Here is a 20123-nt window from a genome sequence, read left to right as displayed (position 1 = left end):
AGACATTAACATTTTTGAGTATCATTTGCGAGGTCTGCAAATTCTTCTAGCTGCGTCAGAGTTTAGGATCTTCTCTAATTAGTTCTATTTTGCAGAGTGAGCATCCTCTAAGTGCAGATAAATTGCTCCACACTGAAAATTCTTCCCTTTTTCCTTGGATCCTTTGTTTCTGTTGTTTTATTTCTGGATATTTACCGCAGTTCCTCCTAATTGCCACTCTTAACTCTGGTCCTTTTTCCTTGTACATTTTGTATTGTGTGTCATTGCCAGACTTGTCTTCCGAAACACTGTGCACTGGTTAAGAGCCTGAGCTCTGAGCCAGCCTGCCTGGGTTCTGATCCCAGCTCTGCCACCTCCTGGCTGTGTGACCCTGAGCAAGCTTCCTGAACTCTCTGGCCTCAGTTGCTCATCTGTAAGCATTCACATTAACAGGCTTACCTCAGAGGGCTGTTGTAAGGTTTCAGCAAGCTAGGACATGTAAAACATTGAGGACAGTTCTAGGCACATGTTAAGGTCTTAGTGGTGGTAGTTTTTGTTCATAATAGTTTATTGTTATTAAGAGTTTGCTACCTATCATATGTCTCCAAAGATGCAATATCAAGGCATTTTAACTGTTAAGATCTTTCTGCCTTTTTACCCTAGGCCTTATTAGTTAGCTTCTTGATCAAAATATTTAAACATTTTAAAGGGAAAATGGAAGAGAGTTCAGCCCTCTCTAACTATCTGCCAGCTTTTGTTCTGAGCGAGTCATCTAGTCCTCTCAGCCGTCTTGTATGCTTAGCGTGAACATGACCCCTGTTGTACAGATGAGGAAACTGAAACCAGGGAGCTTTTCCTCCAGGGTGTCCCTGACCACCTGGTCTGCTCATGGGCTCATCTGGGTCTTTTCTCACTCAAGTGCTGGTGGGTGAGAGCTGCAGGGGGCTCTTCTCCACCTTCGCCTTCTCTGACTTGTGAACAGAAGCCCCAGCCCCCCTCTTCCAGAGAGCTGCATGCACAGTCTCCTCGAGTGTCTCCTTGTTCATTTCAAGTAGCAACTCTTTTTTTTAATAAATAAATTTATTTATTTTATTTATTTATTTTGGGCTGCCTTTGGTCTTCGTTGCTGCACACGGGCTTTCTCTAGTTGTGGCGAGCGGGGACTACTCTTCGTTGCTGTGCGCAGGCTTCTCATTGCAGTGGCTTCTCTTGTTGCGGAGCATGGGCTCTAGGTGTGCAGGCTTCAGTAGTTGTGGCACACGGGCTCAGTAGTTGTGGCACACGGGCTCTAGAGCGCAGGCTCAGTAGTTGTGGCGCACGGGCTTAGTTGCTCCGTGGCTTGTGGGATCTTCCTGGACCAGGGCTCGAACCCGTGTCCCCTGTATTGTCAGGCGTATTCTTAACCACTGTACCACCAGGGAAGCCCTCTCCTTGTTCTTTTGTTAGTGTACGGAAAGTGCTCTTCTCTGGGAGGCTTAGGGAATGTATTTCTTCAGGCTGTAAAGGAAGATTGGGTGGGAAATTTGGCAGGCAACTTCAAGCTCCTGAAGGAGTGTTTTACCTGTGCTGTTGAGTATTTTTTATATTTTCACTGATGACAGAACAAGAAAAGGGAATGTAGACTTAAATTATTAAGTATCTTTCTGTTTAGTTAATAATAATTCAACATCTTCCTGGTTCTTAACAATGCCCTTAAACTTGTAACCCAAAGTATTTGTGGAGATTTTAGGGTGGGGGTTGGGAGTTGCATTCAAAGATACCTTTTGTGACTGGGATTGGGGGTGACTCGGGCTCACACCTAACTGGTGCAGTGTAGTGGTTCTTTAAAGATTTCAATTCTTTTTCCTATTGTCATTTTATAATTTCACTGTTAGCGGTGTGAGCTTTGGAAAATTAAACTTCTGCATCCAAGGTTCTTTTTTACTATCCTGACTAATCTTTTAGTTCAAAGGTATAACCAAAAAAAATCAAGATGACATGTTTGTGATGATTTTTCTCTTTAAAAGGGGACTCTTCATCTGGATCAAGCAGTCCATACTGAAGTAGCTTTAATGATTCTTGAGGCGTACCAGAAGTACCTTGCACAGAAGCCGTATGCTGGGTTTCTTTCTGAAAGTATGAAGCAGGTATTTCCTTCTTTAATGTATTGAGGACGTAAACCTTTATTATAAATGACCTGGGTGGATAAAGTTACAATATTTACCCTTAGGTTCCCTAAGAACATTTCTGGCAATTTAAGATATTGAAATTGAGTTCTATGGTTGGAGAAAGATTTTTCTTTAAGAAGTAGCCTCCATGTGACCATTTTAGTATTAAGGAATTTGAGTTGAGCTACAGCGGTGTGCTGGTGCTGGCTCATACCAGCTTGGAGAACTGACTGTTACATTTTTAGGAACTTTGCAGGTCTGGTTGCTAACCTGCTGGTGGCTTGAAGTTGACCATGGTGGGAGTTTTTATGCTACCAAAGTGGGCAAACCCTTATAAATCAGCCTCCATGCTCCAACTGGTTGTTAAATTGTTTTACCAGCACACGATTTGTTGCATACCAACTTTCATATATTATTACTCTTGCTTGAGCTGACCCAGATCAGGTTCACAAAGTGACTAGCAAAAAATCAGAAGTGGTCAGTTGTGAGTGAGAAACTGCTTTAATTTAGCGCTGTAAACACTGAGTACCAGTAAGCATTATGTCCTTTCTTTTGACGGCATTGTTGCTCACAAAAAGAGATGGGCGGGTGAGCTTACTGATTTAATGTGTATGTGACTAATGTGGTTTAAAATAAATAATTGTTTTAGGTTTCATATTTGGCCAGTATTGTTCGATATGGAGAGACACCTGAGACCTCATTTAACCAATGGGCCTGGAACTTGATCTTGAGGTTAAAACTGCACAAAAATGATTATGGAGTACAGCAGAATTGTGCAGCTGTTCCGTTCTCCAGCACTGTGCCTGAACTGACAGAGTCACCCACGTTTCATCCTCTCTTGAAGGCTGTTAAGGCGGGCATGCCCATTGGCTGTTATCTGGCCTTAGCTATGACAGCCGTGGGCCACAGGTACAGTGTTTGTGTTGAACTTCTAGGGTTGCTGAACCTTGTAGTCAGTGATTCTGGAATCTCATCTTTCACATCCCAAGGTCTGAGGCCTCCATCAAATCTGTCTAGGGGTAATCAGGGCCAAATAATAAGCCTCGATTAATAGCTCATCACGGGGAAGTGCTGCGTAAATTCATATAACATGGATTTGTAACAGAAAATCACCTTGTTGCATTATCAAGAGAGTTATACCTATCACCCAGCGTGGAATTTTTATGTCAACAGTAGACAGAGTCTCTTCCTCAGAATAGTGATCAAATAAAAATAACTGGTCACCTGTACCGAATTTTGTTTAAAGTGATGGCAGCCCAACCCAGCCTTCCCAGGTATAAAGGAAGCTAACCCTAAACCTACCCAAGGGGATGAAATGCCTTATCAGGTCACGTGCCTCTCTTGTATGAGCCCATAGCTGTGTCTGTTTCTTCCACTGTAGCATTTATCACACTATAATGTAGTTGTCTGTTTAATTTTATCAGAGACATTCTATGAGGTTAGGACTCAGGAACCATATTTGTCTTGTGATATTTTATCCCTAGTGATGAAAACTGAATCTGGTGCAGTAAGTAACTGAATGTATGAATTCTCAGTTGGTTAAAAGTCCTTTTCATTAAGGATCATTTTCCTACAATGTATTAATTTTATTTAGCCTATCCAGTTTTCTAAAACATCTTTGGCCGATACTTTCTGATTCTTGTGTTTTAGATTCACTGTAACACCTTTTTAGTAACCTGATTTCAACATCTTCTTCCACATTCAGTATGTTTTCAGTGGGATGCCAGTTGTCCTATGAGCTATTAGTGTTCAGCCTGTGCTGTGAAGTAGGAGAGGTATGGAATTGTTAGATAGCTGTCCTCAGGTTGTTGACAGCTTAGTGGGCACGGGAGACATAAAACAATTGGCAGTACTGAAGAATATAATCATGGGCTGGATGATATGAATAGAGCTCTGGTTCTTAATCCTGACCACCATTTAGAATCACTTTTGCAGTGATTCTAAAAATACCAATACAGGGAAGAGAGTGAGAATCCTGATCTAACTGATCTAGGGGCCAGTTCTCCAGGTGATTCTAATGTACAGCCTAGATTGAGAACCTCTCAAGAGTATGGGCAGAAAAAATTTAAAGTAAGGAGAGATCACTAGAGCAGGATACCCTCGTGGAGGAGCTAAGCTTTGGAGAGGAGTCTTATTATTTATTTATTTATTTATTTTTTGCGGTACGCGGGCCTCTCACTGTTGTGGCCTCTCCTTTGTGGAGCACAGGCTCCGGACACGCAGGCTCAGCAGCCATGGCTCACGGGCCCAGCTTCTCCGTGGCATGTGGGATCCTCCCGGACTGGGGCACGAACGCGTGTCCCCTGCATCGGCAGGCGGACTCTCAACCACTGCGCCACCAAGGAAGCCCTGGAAGGCACTCTTTACATCATTTCTAGTAGCTCTAGTGTCATTCACAGTTTCCTGTACCTCAGGTTCCTCATCTATGAAATGGGAATAATAATAGTATTAGACTTACTTTATGAGGCTTAAGTGAGTTATAAGACATTTAACATGCTAGAACAGTGTGTGGTATGTGGATTCTTTGAGTGTAGTACTCTGAACTTAATCGTTTCATGATTTCTCTAATTATATTTATTCTGGAACTGTATGTAGCTCTTTATTCACTAATACTGCTGTGAGTCCTCTCTAAAATAAATACTGGTTTAGTGCTGATTCCTGAATCCTGAGTGGGCGTGAGGGTGAGAGTGTTTCTTTTTGGGGCTGAACTCCACTGTGGTCATCAGGGATGATTCTAGAACTAACTTAAAACAATCTTATGAATGGGCTTAGGATTGGGGGCAGAGTGTGAAGGACATAAGTTGTACATGAATATAAAGTCAGTAGATAATACAGAGAACAATAGTCAAAAAAAAACACCCAGAATCTTTCTCATCATAACAAAACATTGCTTATTTTTCTGTTTATTTTTATTCAATATGTTTTCCTTGGATCTTTTTTACAGCTGTACTATATGCATAATTTTATATATCCTTTGTTTTTTACTTCTAATATTGTAAATGTTTCCCTTAGGGCGTAATCTTTGCATTATTACTTTTATTTATTTATTTATTTATTTATTTATTTTTTTGCGGTACGCGGGCCTCTCACTGTTGTGGCCTCTCCCGTTGCGGAGCACAGGCTCCGGACGCGCAGGCTCAGCGGCCATGGCTCACGGGCCCAGCCGCTCCGCGGCATGTGGGATCTTCCTGGACCGGGGCATGAACCCGTGTCCCCTGCATCGGCAGGTGGACTCTCAACCACTGCGCCACCAGGGAAGCCCTACTTTTATTTTTTGAAAAGATTTTTTCCCCCAGAATTAAAGCAGTGTAACCAAACTATAGAATTAGGAAAATGGAGGAAAAAACCACTCTTTTTTACCACTCCAACACAATGAGCATTTTAGTGTGACATTATCCCTGTTTTTTCCCTGTCTGTACAGTATAACTCTTCTTTACTAGTAGTTATAGTTAGAAGTATAAAGTTTTGTTTTTTCCTAGTACCATTTTAGCAGAAATATTTTTCCATATTGCCCTTGGCCATCATATGCATACTTTTAAGATGATTCCGTAATATTCCCATTGAATGGATTTTTCCAGAATTTACATTAAGTCATTTATGCCTCTGAGTTTACAATTACGAATAATTCTGAAAAGTACATTTTTACATGGAACATCTGTCATATTTTCTTCCATATTTGAGATTATTTCTTAAGGATAGATTCTCTGAAGAGTCAAAAAAATAAGTAAATTTCTAGGCCACATTGATTTCAGAAAAATTCTGCCAGATTATACAGACAGATTGAGCTCATTTTTGAATCTTTGCTATAATACCTTGTGGGACTACGTAGACAGTGAGAGCCCCGTGACTCTTAGAAGAAGCACCATTTGAGAAGCAAAGTGGCCAGGGCTCTGGACTAGAAATTTGCAAACCTGGGTCCTCAGTTTGACCCTATGCCAGGAAACTGTGTGAATTGGGCCATGATATTTCACCTTTCTTTCGTATAAGATGATAATACAGATGAACTTTTAAGTTCCTTTGTACTTCTAGAGTTCTGATTCTAGCATTTCTGTGTGAAGTTTGGGTATGCATAAATGTGTTGGAGACCTGAGATAATCTGGGTAGTGTGTAGGATGATGGTGCATTGGAAGAACATCAGTTTATGAACTGGCTACCTCGTATGCTCATTGCCTTTTTCTTTTTCCATAGCATTGAGAAGTTCTGTGCAGAAGGCATCCCACTCTTGGGAATTCTGGTCCAGTCGAGGCATTTGAAAACAGTGGTCCATGTCCTGGATAAGATTCTGCCTTTATTCTACCCTTGCCAGTACTACCTTCTAAAGAATGAGCAGTAAGTGGAGAGCAGCCCAGCGAGTACAAAATGACTATGTTCTCTGGTTTCTCAAGTATAATATAGGGAATGATATTTCAATAGTGTATTTTTTATGAGGCAGAAAACTTCCTGCCTATTTTAGAATGCAGAGTGATGAACAGTGACTCTAATAATGATTCTAGTTTTATTGTCATGAAAGATACTTCCCTTTGTTGTTTAATTTTGGATTGCTTATAGCTTTTTAGTATTGAAAAGGGTGGTGGTTTCCATTAAACTGGGAATAGTGCTTCTGACCTTGAGCAGCAAATGGCTTTGCTGTTGTAGCAGTAGCGAAACACGTTGCTTTTAGTTGCAGTGTGCGTGGGGCAGTATTATAAACAGAAGATACACAGGGAGGTGCTCAGCACATGAGACACTGATAATCTTGTGGAGAAAATAAGACTTCTGAGGTAATCACAAAGTTATGAAGCAAAATATTGGCAAGGCCACGCTAGGGTGTATAGATTGCATCTGCATTACAGTTGACCCTTGAACCACACGGGTTTGAACTGTGAAGGTCCACTTATACGAGGATATTTTTTAATAAATACACTGGAAATTTTTTTGGAGATTTGTGACAATTTGAAAAAACTCACAGATGAACTAATATAGCCTATAACTATTGAAAAAAATTAAGAAAAAAGTATGTCATGAATGTATAAAATAAATGTAGATACTAGTCTATTCTATCATCTACTACCATAAAGTATACACAAATCTATTATAAAAAGTTAAAATTTATCAAAACTTACACACACAAACACAGACCATACATGATGCCATTCATGGTTGAGAGAAATATAAAGAGACGTAAAGGTGCAGTATTAAATTACAACTGCATACTGTACTACTGTAATAATTTTGTAGCCACCTCCTGTTGCTATGAAGGTGAGCTCAAGTGTTGAGTATCCGCCTAACACGCTTTGTGACGCTAATCTTCTCCGACTGAGCAGTTTGTTTCTCCAGTAAATTGTGCATCACAGTAAAAAGTGACCTCTTGCAGTTCTCGCCTCATTTTCATTGTGTTTAGTGCCTTAAATAACACCATGGGACCCATATGAAGTGCCTCTAAATGATTCTGGAAGTGCTCCCAAGAAGCAGAGAAAAGTCATGACATTACAAGAACAAGTTGAATTGCATGATATGTACCATAGATTGAAGTTTGCAGCTGTACTTCCTGTCATTTCAAGATAAGTGAATCCAGAGTAGGAACCACTGTAAAAAAAAGAAAAGGAAATTCATGAAGCTTTCACTGCAGCTATACCAGCAGGCTCTGAAATGTTGTACTTTTTGTGAAATACCTTTTTATCTCATATTGAAAATGTAGCTTTTGTGTGAGTGCAGCATGGCTATAAGAAAGGCATACCTATAGACCCTAATACGATTAGAGAAAAATCAAAGTCATTATATGATAAAGCAAAAGGAAGGAGAAAGATCTAAAGCTGAAGAATTTAATGCCAGCACAGGATGGTTTGATAATTTTAGAAAGAAACTTGGCTTAAAAAATGTCAAGATGACAGGAGAAGCAGCTTCTGTCGACCAAGAGGCAGCAGACGAGTGTCCAGATGCCATTACAAAAATCACCGAGGAGAAAGGATATCTGCCGGAACAGGTTTTTTTTTTTTTTTTTTTTTTGCGGTACGCGGGCCTCTCACTGTTGTGGCCTCTCCCGCCACGGAGCACAGGCTCGGGACACGCAGGCTCAGCAGCCATGGCCCACGGGCCCAGCCGCTCCGCGGCATGTGGGATCCTCCCGGACCGGGGCACGAACTCGTGTCCCCCGCATCGGCAGGCGGACCCCCAACCACTGCGCCACCAGGGAAGCCCTGGAACAGGTTTTTAACGCAGATGATAGTGCCCTATTCTGGGGAAAAAAAAATGCCACAAAGGACATGTATTAACAAGGAAGAGAAGCAAGCACCAGGATTGAAGGCAGGAAGGGACAGGCTAACTATACTGTTTAGTGTAAATGTAGTCGGGTTTACGATTAGGACTGCCCTTATCTGTAAAGCTGTTAACCCCCCAGCCTTGAAGGGAAAAGATAAACACCAGCTGCCAGTCTCTTGGTTGTACAAGGCCTGACAGCGAGAACCCTTTTTTTTGATGGTTTCCATCAGTGGTTTGTCCTTGAAGTCAAGAAGTGCCTTGCCAGTACAGGACTGCCTTTTAAAGTTCTTTTGGTATCGGACAGTACCCCTGGCCACACAGACCCCACGAGTTCAACACCGCAGGTGTCATAGCAGTCCCTTTGCCCCCACAGACAACGTCTCTAATTCAGTTTCTAGGTCAGGGGGTCATAAGGACCTTTAAGGCTCATTGTACATGGTACTCCATGGCAAGGATTGTCAACACTATGGAATAGAACCCTGATAGAACATCCTGAAAGTCTGGAAGGAATATACCATTGAAGATGCCATTGTTGTTATAGAAAACCATGAAAGCCATCAAGCCCAAAACAAATTCCTGCTGGGGAAAACTGTGTCCAGATGTGCATGAGTTCATGATTTATGACAAAGCCAATCAAGGAAATCATGAAAGGGATGGTAGATATGGCAAAGAAGTTGGGGCTGGGAGTGGGGGAAGGGTTTCAAGATTTGGATCTTAGAGAAATTCAAGAACTAATAGTCACCACACCAGAGGAGTTAACAGAAGATGACTTGATTGATGGGAGTGCTTCTGAACCGGTGCCAGATGATGAGGAAGAAGATGTAGAAGAAGCAGTGCCAGAAAACATTAACATTAGACAATCTGCCAGAACGTTCTGATTATTCAAGACTGATTTTGATTTCTTTTATGACATGGACCCTTCTGTGATACAAGCACTGAAACTAAAGCAAACGGGGGAAGAATTGATACTGTATAGAAACATTTTTGGAGAAATGAAAAAGCAAAGAAGTCAGCAATTTCGATGTACTTCCATAAAGTTACACTAGGTGTGCCTCCCTCTCCTTCCCTTCCACCTCTTCCGGCTCTGCCACCCTGAGACAGCGAGACCAACCTCTCCGCTTCCCCCTCAGCCTACTCAACATGACGCTAATGAGGATGAAGACCTACCTTTATGATGAGCCACTTCCACTTGATGCATAATAAATGATCATCATGCTGTACAGTTGATAAACTTACCTGTTGTGTATATGTGTGTCTTTGTGTGAAAATCTGACAACCGTATGGCAAGGACTGTATGAGATGCTTTTGTGTCATCATCATCATCATCACCTAAGTATTCATCATGTAGCACATGCTGTGCCAGACTGGTATTGAAGTGGATAGCCTATCCTTACATAGGCATAAGGTGAGAGATATTTAATATAAAATTAATACTGTGTTTTCCTTACTGTTTTATAACTTTGCTTTCAAAGAATTATACTACTGCACAGTATGCCTCTCTCATAATCGAGAAACTATATCAGGCTGTCATCACAGATAAGTGGTTTTTAAAAAAATGTCACAGTGTTTCTAATACTGTATTATGACTATGACTATCATACTCTATGCCACAAAATTTTTATAACCATTCATTAGTATATAGGCTAGACGATTGTGAAACAATCGTAATGATTATACTAGGCTACCATAAAGCAATCATATTGCTGCTTCTTCATTATCAATGCAGGAATTGTTCTACCTGTAAATAAATATGAATTTCTTTTTTACATTGTCTTTTCGTTTTTGATGTGTAGTGTTAGCATGTATAGCATCTACAGTGTTTTATAACATATAAGACAATATTGATGTAGGTACTGACAGGTGATTCATCTTGTAAACAGATGATGTAAACTTACAGTATCAATAGATACAGTACAATACTGTAAATGTATTTTCCTTATGATTTTCGTAATATTTTCTTTTCTCTAGCTCACTTTATGGTAAGATTATAGTATATCATACATATACAAAATATGTGTTAATCGACAATTTATATTATTGGTAAAGCTTCTGGTCAACAGTAGGCTATTAGTAAAGTTTTGGGGGAAGTCAAAAGTTATACATGAATTTTCAACTACATGGGGGGTCAGTACCACTAACCCTGTGGGTTCAAGGGTCAACTGTATATGGTAAAAGTATATGGAATTAGGGTAAAAGAAATAGCTGCTGGGGGAGGGAAGGAATTAAGGATGGATACGAATCAAGATTCTTAATTGCACATGATGAAAATTCAGTGCACACTTGTTTTACCAGGAAGGGAATGTATTGGCTCATGTGACTGGGGAAAAAGGCTCCTGATAACAACAGGTCATTCTAAAGTGGTGGTCCTCAACTAGAGGGGTTTTGACCCTCAGGGGACATTTGGTAATGTCTAGAGATCATTTTGGTTGTCACAACCTGGTGGGGTGGGGCAGGTAGGGCAGGTGGTTGGGAAGAGGGTGTTGTAAGGGGATTGAGGGGGGCTGCTACTTAAATCTAGTGCACAGAGGTCAGGGATAGTACTAAACATCCCACAGTGCACAGGAGAGCCTCTCCCAGGAATCAGCTGTCCCAACATGGCAGTAGTTGCAAAGCTGAGAGGCCCTGGGTTAGTGTTTCCCTTTCTGTTTATCTACCCTCCCAGGTCCCTTGGCCCTGCTTCTCTCTTTCAAGCCTTCTCTTGCAGTTGTACTTTTCCCAGGGGAGTGAAAGTACATGCTACAGAGAGAACCAGGCATCATGCTAGTTTCCCATGGGAAAGGCAAATGTTTTTCTTTATCCTTATTCATTATAATGATTCCGATTGGTGTGACTTACTCATGTGCTCTCCCTGAGCCTGTCACCTTGACCAGTGGGATTGACCAGTCCTGAGAGGAAGATGTATAGGGATTCTGTATTGAGAGACCCTCTCTCCCACAATTCTATGGCGTGGAGGAAGGACAGTTCCCCTAATGAGAGGATGTGTTAGTAGAAGGGAGACAGAGGATGCTCAGTGAACAGAAGCAAGAGATGACCCACAAATATGACTTCGTGGGTTTCTTCTTTTTTTTTAATGAATTTATTTATTTGGCTGTGTTGGGTCTTCGTTGCTGCACGTGGGCTTTCTCTAGTTGTGGCAAGCGGGGGCAACTCTTTGTTGCAGTGTGTGGGCTTCTCATTGTGGTGGCTTCTCGTTGCGGTGCACAGGCTCTAGACACGTGGGCTTCAGTGGATGTGGCTTGTGGGCTTCAGTAGTTATGGCTCATGGGCTTAGTTGCTCCATGGCATGTGGGATCTTCCTGGCCCAGGGCTTGAACCCGTGTCCCCTGCAATTGGTAGGTGGATTTTTAGCCACTGCACCACCAGCGAAGTCCCAAGAGGTGTGTTTCTAATTGAGCTTCGGAGCGCAGGTAGGTGTTGGGCCAGTGGAGGGGACATGGCAAGACAGGGCTTTTTCAGTATCTGTAGGGGGTGAGAGGAGGCTCTGGAGAGGACCAGGCTGGGGAGGAGCTGAGTGAAGGCACAGAGGTGGGAAGAAAAATACCTGTCCAGGGAGCTGGGAGGAGGTCATCTGGCTGGAGCCTTTTGAAGAGCGAGGAAGGGGGAGGTGAGGCCTGATGTGGAGGAGGCCTGTATGTCAGGGGACAGGTAGTACGTCCAAAGGCATGAGGGGGACATTACGGTTTTCCCATTGTGTGTCATTTCAAACAGTGTGTCGCAGACTTGCCTGGGGATGAGAATCACGGGAGGGAGCCTATTAAATATGGGTTCCCAGCTCCTCCCCTGGAGAATCTGCTTCAGTAGGAATGGGTTAGGGCCTAGGGACCTTTTTCGGAAAAATTAGCACTCTAGGCCTGAGCAAGTCTGGGACCACTTGTGTTCTGGTTGGCACATGGCTTTCAGGGTGGTCAGGCTTGAGTTGTGTCCTCACTCCATCGCTCTCCTAGTGTGAACACAGGTGAGTTCCTTCACTTTTCAGAGCCTCTGTTTCTGTATTTGTATGATGAGATAATGCCATTTCTCATACAGGATGAGCGTAAGGCTTAAGTGATACACAGGCAATTTGATGCCTGCCTGGAACAGTTTTAATAAATTGTCTTTAGATTTTTGCGATTTTGAGAGATTTTAAAATTAGATTGAATGGCCTGTTCCCATCCCCCCCACCCCCGCCCCGGAGTTGTTACATTTTGAGTAAAGGTAAATCTTTCTAGGCTCCATTTCAGATGTTTCCTCCTCTGTATCTCTCCCTTTGCCCCCTAATGCCTGTGCTAGCTCTGTCCTCTGAACTCTTACAGGGCTTCACTGCGCCTCTCCTGTCATAGCTTTCCCTTTCTACTGGAGTGGAGTTTGGCGTGTGTTGTATCTCCTGTGAAATGGGAAGCACCCTCACTCAGCAGTAGCCTCTGTGCTGCCACCGTCTGTACGATGGGGAGCCAGGCGGGTTGGGCATTGCCCTCAGACACATAGGAAGTGGTCACGTCCTCAGGCTGCAGTTACCAATTTTAAGTGCCACGAAGGAAAGCAATGGTGCTATGAGGGAGGTTAATGGGTCAGACGTATTTTAGGTGGCGGGGAGGGGTCAGGAAGTCTCTGAGGAAGGGACATTGCAGATGAGATGGGAAGGATGAGTAGGAATTTGCCAGGTTAGATGTGGGGAAGTGTTTCAGGCAGAAAACCCAGCAGAGGCAAAGGCCCTGAGAGAGGACGGAGCCTGGTGCACCCAGGGAACCGAGGGCACGTCCGTGACTTAAATGTGGTGGTATCCGTGCCCGCCCTCCCCCCCCCCGCAGTGTTCCATATGCCACTTTGTGTGGAGTTGACACCCCATGAAAGATTGCAGAGTGATTCTGTAGACATCTCTACTCTCGTTAGTGGGGGTTGGGAGGGGATAGAGCAGCCCTTTGGGTGTTTTCCCTCTAATGCTCTTTAACTTGCATGGGTTTATGTGTCTTAGGTCTGTTCACTACATGGGTAGATTTAACCCATGTCAAACTGGAAAACTTTATTCTTCTGAAATTCCTGAAGATTTATCAGAATGCCTAAATAGAGCTTTGGTTTAAAAATGGGACACGTCAGTATTTTTTGTTTCTCATAAGTAATTAGCCACTGGAAATTCTGTTGACTTCCAATTGGAAGGTAAAGTGCGTTGTCCTATGTGCTCGGCAGGTTTCTGTCACACCTCCTCCTCTTCCTACACTTGGACATTGGTGTCCCTCAGGGTGTCACGCAGCAGGTCACCCACAAGGTGGCACAGCACCTGACAGGAGCCAGCTATGGGGACAACGTGAAGCTTCTCAACAGCATGATCCAGGTCAGGACCCTGTACGCCCCTAAGTACACCCTTGCCCGCCTTCCCAATCAAACATCCCTGTGCTAACATGTCTATGTGTTGGTCATTTCAAAGCACTTGGCACAGTGCTTTTGACCAAGAAGGTCAACAGATCTGGGTTTTGTAGTGGAGGTAGGTATTATTTTATTAGTGTTTTAAAAATGGGAGGCTGGTTATTACCTTTCACGTCACCTGAGCCCTTTCTCCGCAGGCCCACATCTCTGTAAGCACTCAGCTCAATGAAGTGGGCCCGGTTGCCGTATTGGAGTTCTGGGTTCAGGCTCTTATAAGCCAACATCTTTGGTACCGAGAACAACCCATCCTCTTCCTCATGGACCATTTGTGTAAAACAGCTTTTCAGCTGATGCAGGAAGACTGTGTGCAGAAATTGCTCTATCAGCAACATAAGGTAAACCTGTTAGAGAATTTATCTTTCAGTCATCAGCTAGATAGTAGTCTTCTAAGGAGGTTCCCCCACATGCACCCTTCCCAGTACTGCTCTGTGGCCACTGCCTTTTTATTTACTTATTTTTTTAATTTTTTTTTTTTGCGGTACGCGGGCCTCTCACTGTTGTGGCCTCTCCTGTTGCGGAGCACAGGCTCCGGATGTGCAGGCTCAGTGGCCATGGCTCACAGGCTCAGCCGCTCCGCGCATGTGGGATCTTCCCGGACCGGGGCACGAACCCGTGTCCCCTGCATCAGCAGGCGGACTCTCAACCACTGCGCCACCAGGGAAGCCCGCCACTGCCTTTTTAAAGCTCTGCCTTAACAGTGTCTTATCCAGTAACCATAGTCTGCTAAGTGCAGATCCTCATAAAGCCAAAGGAAGGACACCCCATGAGGAGCGCTGCTCATTACATTTGGCTATAATGCGCAGCCTGGGATTGTAACTGCTGGTGGACTAATTATTGAAATCTGTGTCTTACCAGAATCTTCCATCGTAGTAAGGTAATTGCTGATATTCTTGAAAAGCTCATCGATTGTGTTTTTTAAAGCCTCCACTCTCTGCTCCACATGCTCCCCTGGTGTAGAATGCTTTGGGCTACCACTGTGACCGGAGTCTGCTCTCTTCTTTGGTGAGCTGGATCGTGGCAGGCAATGTCACTCCTTCCTTTGTGGAGGGCTTGGCGACATCCACTCAGGTAGGAAACCCACTGTGGACCATTTGCTATCTTTCTGAACTTTAATATTGTCATCATCCTTACCTACATTACTAATAGTCTAAAATAAGTAACATCTGTTAACACTTACTATGCATAAGAATACTTTTTCACTTAATCCTCACAGCAGCCCTCTGCTGAGGTGGTGCTGTTGCTAGTCCTGTCTCACAGGGGTGTTAACTGAGGTTTTATGGAGTCAAGTGGCTGGCTCAGGGTCAGACAGCTCATGATCAGACTCCAGCTGCCCACTGCAGAGCCTGCGCAGCTTCAGGGCAGAGCGTTTAAGAGTGGACACTGGAGCCAGGCCACCCGGGGTTCAGCCTTGCTTCTGCCATTTGCTAGCGCTGTGCCTTGGGCAGCTGGCTAAACTCTTTGTCCTCAGTTTCCTCAACAGTCAAATGGGAATAATGATTGCACCTACATGTAAAGCACTTAGAACAGTGTTCACTAGGTGTTGGCTGTTTTAGTTATCATCATTATCATTAATTCGCAGCATTATTTTCATCGTTATCACCACCTCTCAAGACTTTGTGTGTCCCATTATGTCTCTGTTTTATCACTTAAATCAGTAGTAACATCCTTCAACTTCGTATCACACGCTTACCTCCTGCTCTTCCTCATACCTCTTGTGATCCAGCTGAAACACACTTCCTGCTGTTATCTGCATACATCTCCTAGCTGATTCTCTTACCAGGCGTGCCTTCCCCTCCAGTCTCTGCCTAGAGTCTTCTCTGGTATATTTACCTTCTCTGATCCCATCCTACCTCCTCTGGTTTCCCATAGCACTTGATCCCTGATTCAGTACTCACACTTCTCACATTACATTTTGGTTACTTATGTTAGTCTTGTCTCCTCTGGTGAATGCAAACTTCTTAAGGGCAGAGCTCACGTCTGGCCCTCTTTCCTGTCCCTCGTGCATACGGAACCTGCCCACTAAAGTTGAACAAACATCTTCTTTTACTAAAGTAGCCTTTCTAAAGTAATTTAACAGTTTTCAATGGCCTATTTCATGTAAATTTATATCTGTGATAGGAGTAGAAATAGGTATAAAAACTATGTGTTAATTTTAGGAACTGTAATGTGTATTTGTGGAATATGAGGATGTATTTGTCTGTCTGAGTTAGTAACTCATTCCGCTCATCTTTACCTGGTGTTATTGTAGGTCTGGTTTGCATGGACAGTCCTGAACATGGAATCCATCTTTGAAGAAGACTCCCAGCTCCGAAGAGTTGTTGAAGGGGAATTGGTTATAAACTCTGCATTTACCCCTGACCAAGCTCTGAAGGTGCAAATAGCAGTTCTGCATTTGAGTGGTAGAAGGTGGTTCACACTTTGATGCTGATGGGTTCACCTATAGCTTTTGGACTTCTGTGTTTTCTTTTGTTGTGAATGTTTAGAAAGCACAATAACCAAACTAATGCTTAACATGGTGTAGTTGAAGTGTATACCTCCTTCCCAAGGTTCTTTTAACACTGAGAGTCACAACCTAGTAATTTGAGGCCGTGTTCATTGCATGTATAAAGGGGATTGCCTTTGTTTTAAAGCATCAGAATCCCCTAGAGAGCTTGTTAAAAATGGGATTCCTGGACCCCAACCTCTGGGATTCTGAGTCTGGAGTGGGACCAGTAATTTATTTTGAAAAACTCCCTAGCTGATCCTTAGGCTAACTAAAGTGTGAGAAAGACTGGAATGAGGCTTTAGAATTAAAGACCTTCTATTTTCAGGTCCTATAGTGTAGACTTTGCTTTAGGCTTTCAGAGACTGTCAAGGGATTTATCATTCTTGAACGTCCATTTAAAATCTAAATTTTCGGGACTTCCCTGGTGGTTCAGTGGTTAAGATTCTGCACTTCCAATGCAGAGGGCGCAGGTCTGACCCCTGGTCGGGGAACTGAGATCCCACATGTCATGCGGCGTGGCCAAAAAAAAAAAAAAGTCTCTATTTTCAAGAGGTTGATAAAATTTACTTTGGCTTTTATATTATTCTTGCCCTACAGTGTTTTACATGCGAAGGAATGGAAAGGCATGGAAATGAGATTAGACTAGGTGATGCTTAAGACCAAGTCCAATTCTGGGGTGTGTGAAATTCTTGAAAAAAAGCTGCCCTACATGTCTTGCTACTAAGTGGGTTGGAGAAGTAAGGTTTATATGACTTTTCTTTTTTCTTATTGAATTGAAAACACCATGTTCAGCATTTCATTTGAATCACTTAGGAAGTGACTGTTTGCAATTGTGGTCATTACATGGTTGCTCAAAGCCCGCCTCTTTTGTAGAAAGCCCAGGCTCAGCTGAAACTCCCCATCGTCCCGTCCCTCCAGAGGCTGCTGATTTATCGTTGGGCCCACCAGGCTCTCGTCACGCCTTCTGACCATCCTCTTTTGCCACTCATTTGGCAGAAGTTCTTCCTCCTGTATCTTCACCGCCCAGGACCTCAATATGGGTATGGTACCCAGAGTAGTAGTAAGTTTCTGTGAATCAGTTCCCGCCTTTGCATTGCTCTGCAGCTCTGTGTTCTCACACTGTGGCATGGGAGTTAGAGTCATTCTCTGGCTAGGAGCCTCCCTCCATTCCTGTTTCATGTCTATCAGCCTAGACCTTTTCTGAGTTCAGGGTATCTTGTGGCCGCTCTCTCTTTACCACCCCCCATACCCAGTTTGGTGAAGACAACACCCTGGGACCCTGCAAGGTTAAGCAGAGAGCTTCTGGAGCTGCAAAGGGAGAGACTGTCCCAAGCTGAGGCTGCTTGTGTGGCCATGGTGGAGCTTGTTCGAGGGGACTGATGATGGGTAGTGCAGCTGTGGACAAAGGCCAGTCAGTGCCTGGGGGGAGGCCAGCGTTTCCACTGGATGTGAAGGGACTCTGGCTGGCTGTGGCTACTCACTGTCACTGACCATCGCTGTCTGGCTCCAGCTCTGTTTCTAGTTCACCTGCACTCCCTTAACTCACCCCTTTGAAACATATGGATGTTGATTCTTCATCACTTCTGTTTTCTACCAGATTGCAAGTTCTTTAAGAAAAGGGACTATCTTTAATCTCTTCTGTACCTCTAAGTGGTGACAGTGTCTTGAATTTGCATAGCATTTCGTTCTTTTAAAAACTGCTTTTATATGTGCCATCTTGTTGGAGCCTCATTATAACCATTGAGGTAGAGATAGTATGTATTAATTTAATAAACTGACTTAACAGACTGTAATTTTGTGTCACATAGAAAGAGCATCTTGTGTTGATCCTGTTGTGATCTGTGCTTGCATTTTTTAAGGCTACCCGTAGATGGTTGTATTGGAAGAAGGTTTTTTCAAAGCCCTGCTCATATCAATTTGCTAAAAGAAATGAAGAGGCGCCTGACTGAGGTGGCTGACTTCCACCACGCTGCGAGCAAGGCCCTCCGAGTTCCAGCAGAGGGCAGTGAAGGGCTGCCAGCGACCCAGGCTGGCACCCCTGCTTACCTGACTTCACCAGAACTGCACACGGAGCTCGTGAGGTGAGGCATGGCTATTTAGCCATTTATGTTGTTTGCAGCAGAGGTACTTGTGCCAGCTCTTTGATTTGTGTTACAGCTGCAAGATGTTATTCTCTTAACCTGTTAGATTGAATATGGAAGGTGGTTTTGACTATAGGTTTGCATCTTGTAATGCTTCTCTTTTGTGTTTCTTACGAGAGTGAATCAGCAATTTGGATGTACCTCTGTGAAGTGCCTGGAGTCTGAGTGAAAGCTCTTAAACTGGAGGGCCGGTGACCTCTTCTATTTCTTTATTTAATAACAGAAACAAACCAAAAGAAGTGATAATAGCAGGTTAACAACTAGTAAAGCCTGCTACGATAGTTCTCTAAAAGAAATAAACGACCCAGGCAGGGTTCTTTAAGTGAGATTCATAGGCCCTGTAGGGGATTGTGGGATCCACCTGGGGTGCGGTGGATTCATAATCTTCCAAAACTGCTTCTAAAAATAGGCTTAATATTTGCATCCCCTAAAAGGTTAAGAACTCTGAGGTAAGTGTGTGTTCCCTTCACACTGTTCTTTCACCTTTCATTTGTAAGCTTGATGTAAACGAAATATTAGTCTTATAAATAAGACTTAATAAAAACGGCTCTTAATAATGAACTCTGAATACAAAGTGAATACAAATGTCTCAGTGAGGAAACCCAGTATTTCAATCCAGCACTCAGGCTTCAGGCTTGATTGACCTCAAAGCCTTAGGACTTCTCTCAGCCTCCAGAATGATTTCTCCCTTTCTCTTCCTTGTGAGAAGGAAAATGTATTTTTATCTGGGCTTAACCATTGGGAAGGCTTTATCTCTGAACATTTAGATCAGCTAAGAAAGCCTTTGATGTTCCCTGTTGCCCTCCTTTGGCATGTTGTGAAGTAGACGTATAACCGAGTCAAGCTGGAAGAGAGCTCCGTCCCAGCCTCTCCTGTTTAAAAGCCTCAAAGCTCTGTCCCAGGGTCTCTTCCTACATAGACTGCTGCCAGGGTAAAGGTGGTATTTTTCCACTTTATTGAGTAAAGCCCAGCCACACCTCCTGGTCCCCACCTGGTACTTTGTAATTTGTGTGCTGTAGACTACTCTGGTACCTGTTACTGCAAACAACTGCTTAAAATACCAGTGATCTGAGCTAAATGGACTGTCTTCCTTGTAAAAACAAAACAAAATAAAAACAAAGGAAGCATCATTAAATTTTTAAAAAAGTTTTTACTGGAAAATAGAGAATTTGTTTTTCCTGTTTTTAGCTTTCTTCTGTTCCTTCTTCATGGGAACAGGATGTATACATGCTATGGGTTCTATTTGTGATTCCTTGAGGCAGGGGATTGTCATTGAGCCTAAAGCTGGCAGGTTCTTCCAATGCATAAGTTTAAAATGGCTTTTAATGTTTTCTCTGAAAGACAGAAAAGGTGTTTATTTGAATGTTATATAAACTTTTCCAAGCACCAAGCCTCACTGTGACTGATTGTCCAGGAAAGAAAAGCATAAAATTCAGATCCTTGGTCTGTGTTAAAGTCACCTTCTCCAGTTATTTTTTTCTGTGTACTGTATTTAACCCTCTTTAGTAATAGAGTTCACAGAGCCCTTTCTTCACACCTTTTGTTTTAGCAATTATTGCATCGTATTTAAATGATTTGTGACCTTTCTCCCTTGCTGGCCCTTCTTGGGAGTGTGGTGGTTGGAAATATTTTCTGTGTTATGTGCTTCTGAACTTTTATCTTTTAGTGCCAGTGCTCCTAGAGGTGTAAGAAACTTCATTTGCCTGCACATCTTTTTGTATTTTTTGTAATTAT

The 20123-nt window shown here is 43.1% G+C and overlaps 1 protein-coding gene across 2 annotated transcripts in view; it reads left to right on the top strand.

Moving 5' to 3' along the window:
- Positions 1 to 20123, top strand: part of EPG5 (ectopic P-granules 5 autophagy tethering factor) — a 129080-nt gene that overhangs the window by 40798 nt on the left and 68159 nt on the right. For both annotated transcript variants that reach the window (XM_081253339.1, XM_081253338.1), the window contains exons 15-23: positions 1986 to 2105; positions 2776 to 3035; positions 6315 to 6455; positions 13527 to 13671; positions 13901 to 14098; positions 14721 to 14831; positions 16012 to 16134; positions 17122 to 17288; positions 18108 to 18329. In XM_081253339.1, the coding sequence (XP_081109465.1) occupies positions 1986 to 2105; positions 2776 to 3035; positions 6315 to 6455; positions 13527 to 13671; positions 13901 to 14098; positions 14721 to 14831; positions 16012 to 16134; positions 17122 to 17288; positions 18108 to 18329 (1487 nt within the window). The remainder of the gene's footprint in view (positions 1 to 1985; positions 2106 to 2775; positions 3036 to 6314; positions 6456 to 13526; positions 13672 to 13900; positions 14099 to 14720; positions 14832 to 16011; positions 16135 to 17121; positions 17289 to 18107; positions 18330 to 20123) is intronic.

This window comes from Mesoplodon bidens (assembly GCF_964165515.1).
Source record: "Mesoplodon bidens genome assembly, chromosome: 13".
Taxonomy (NCBI): Eukaryota; Metazoa; Chordata; class Mammalia; order Artiodactyla; family Ziphiidae; genus Mesoplodon; species Mesoplodon bidens.
The sequence above is the reverse complement of the archived record's forward strand: the minus strand, read 5'-3'. Positions and strand labels throughout refer to the sequence as shown.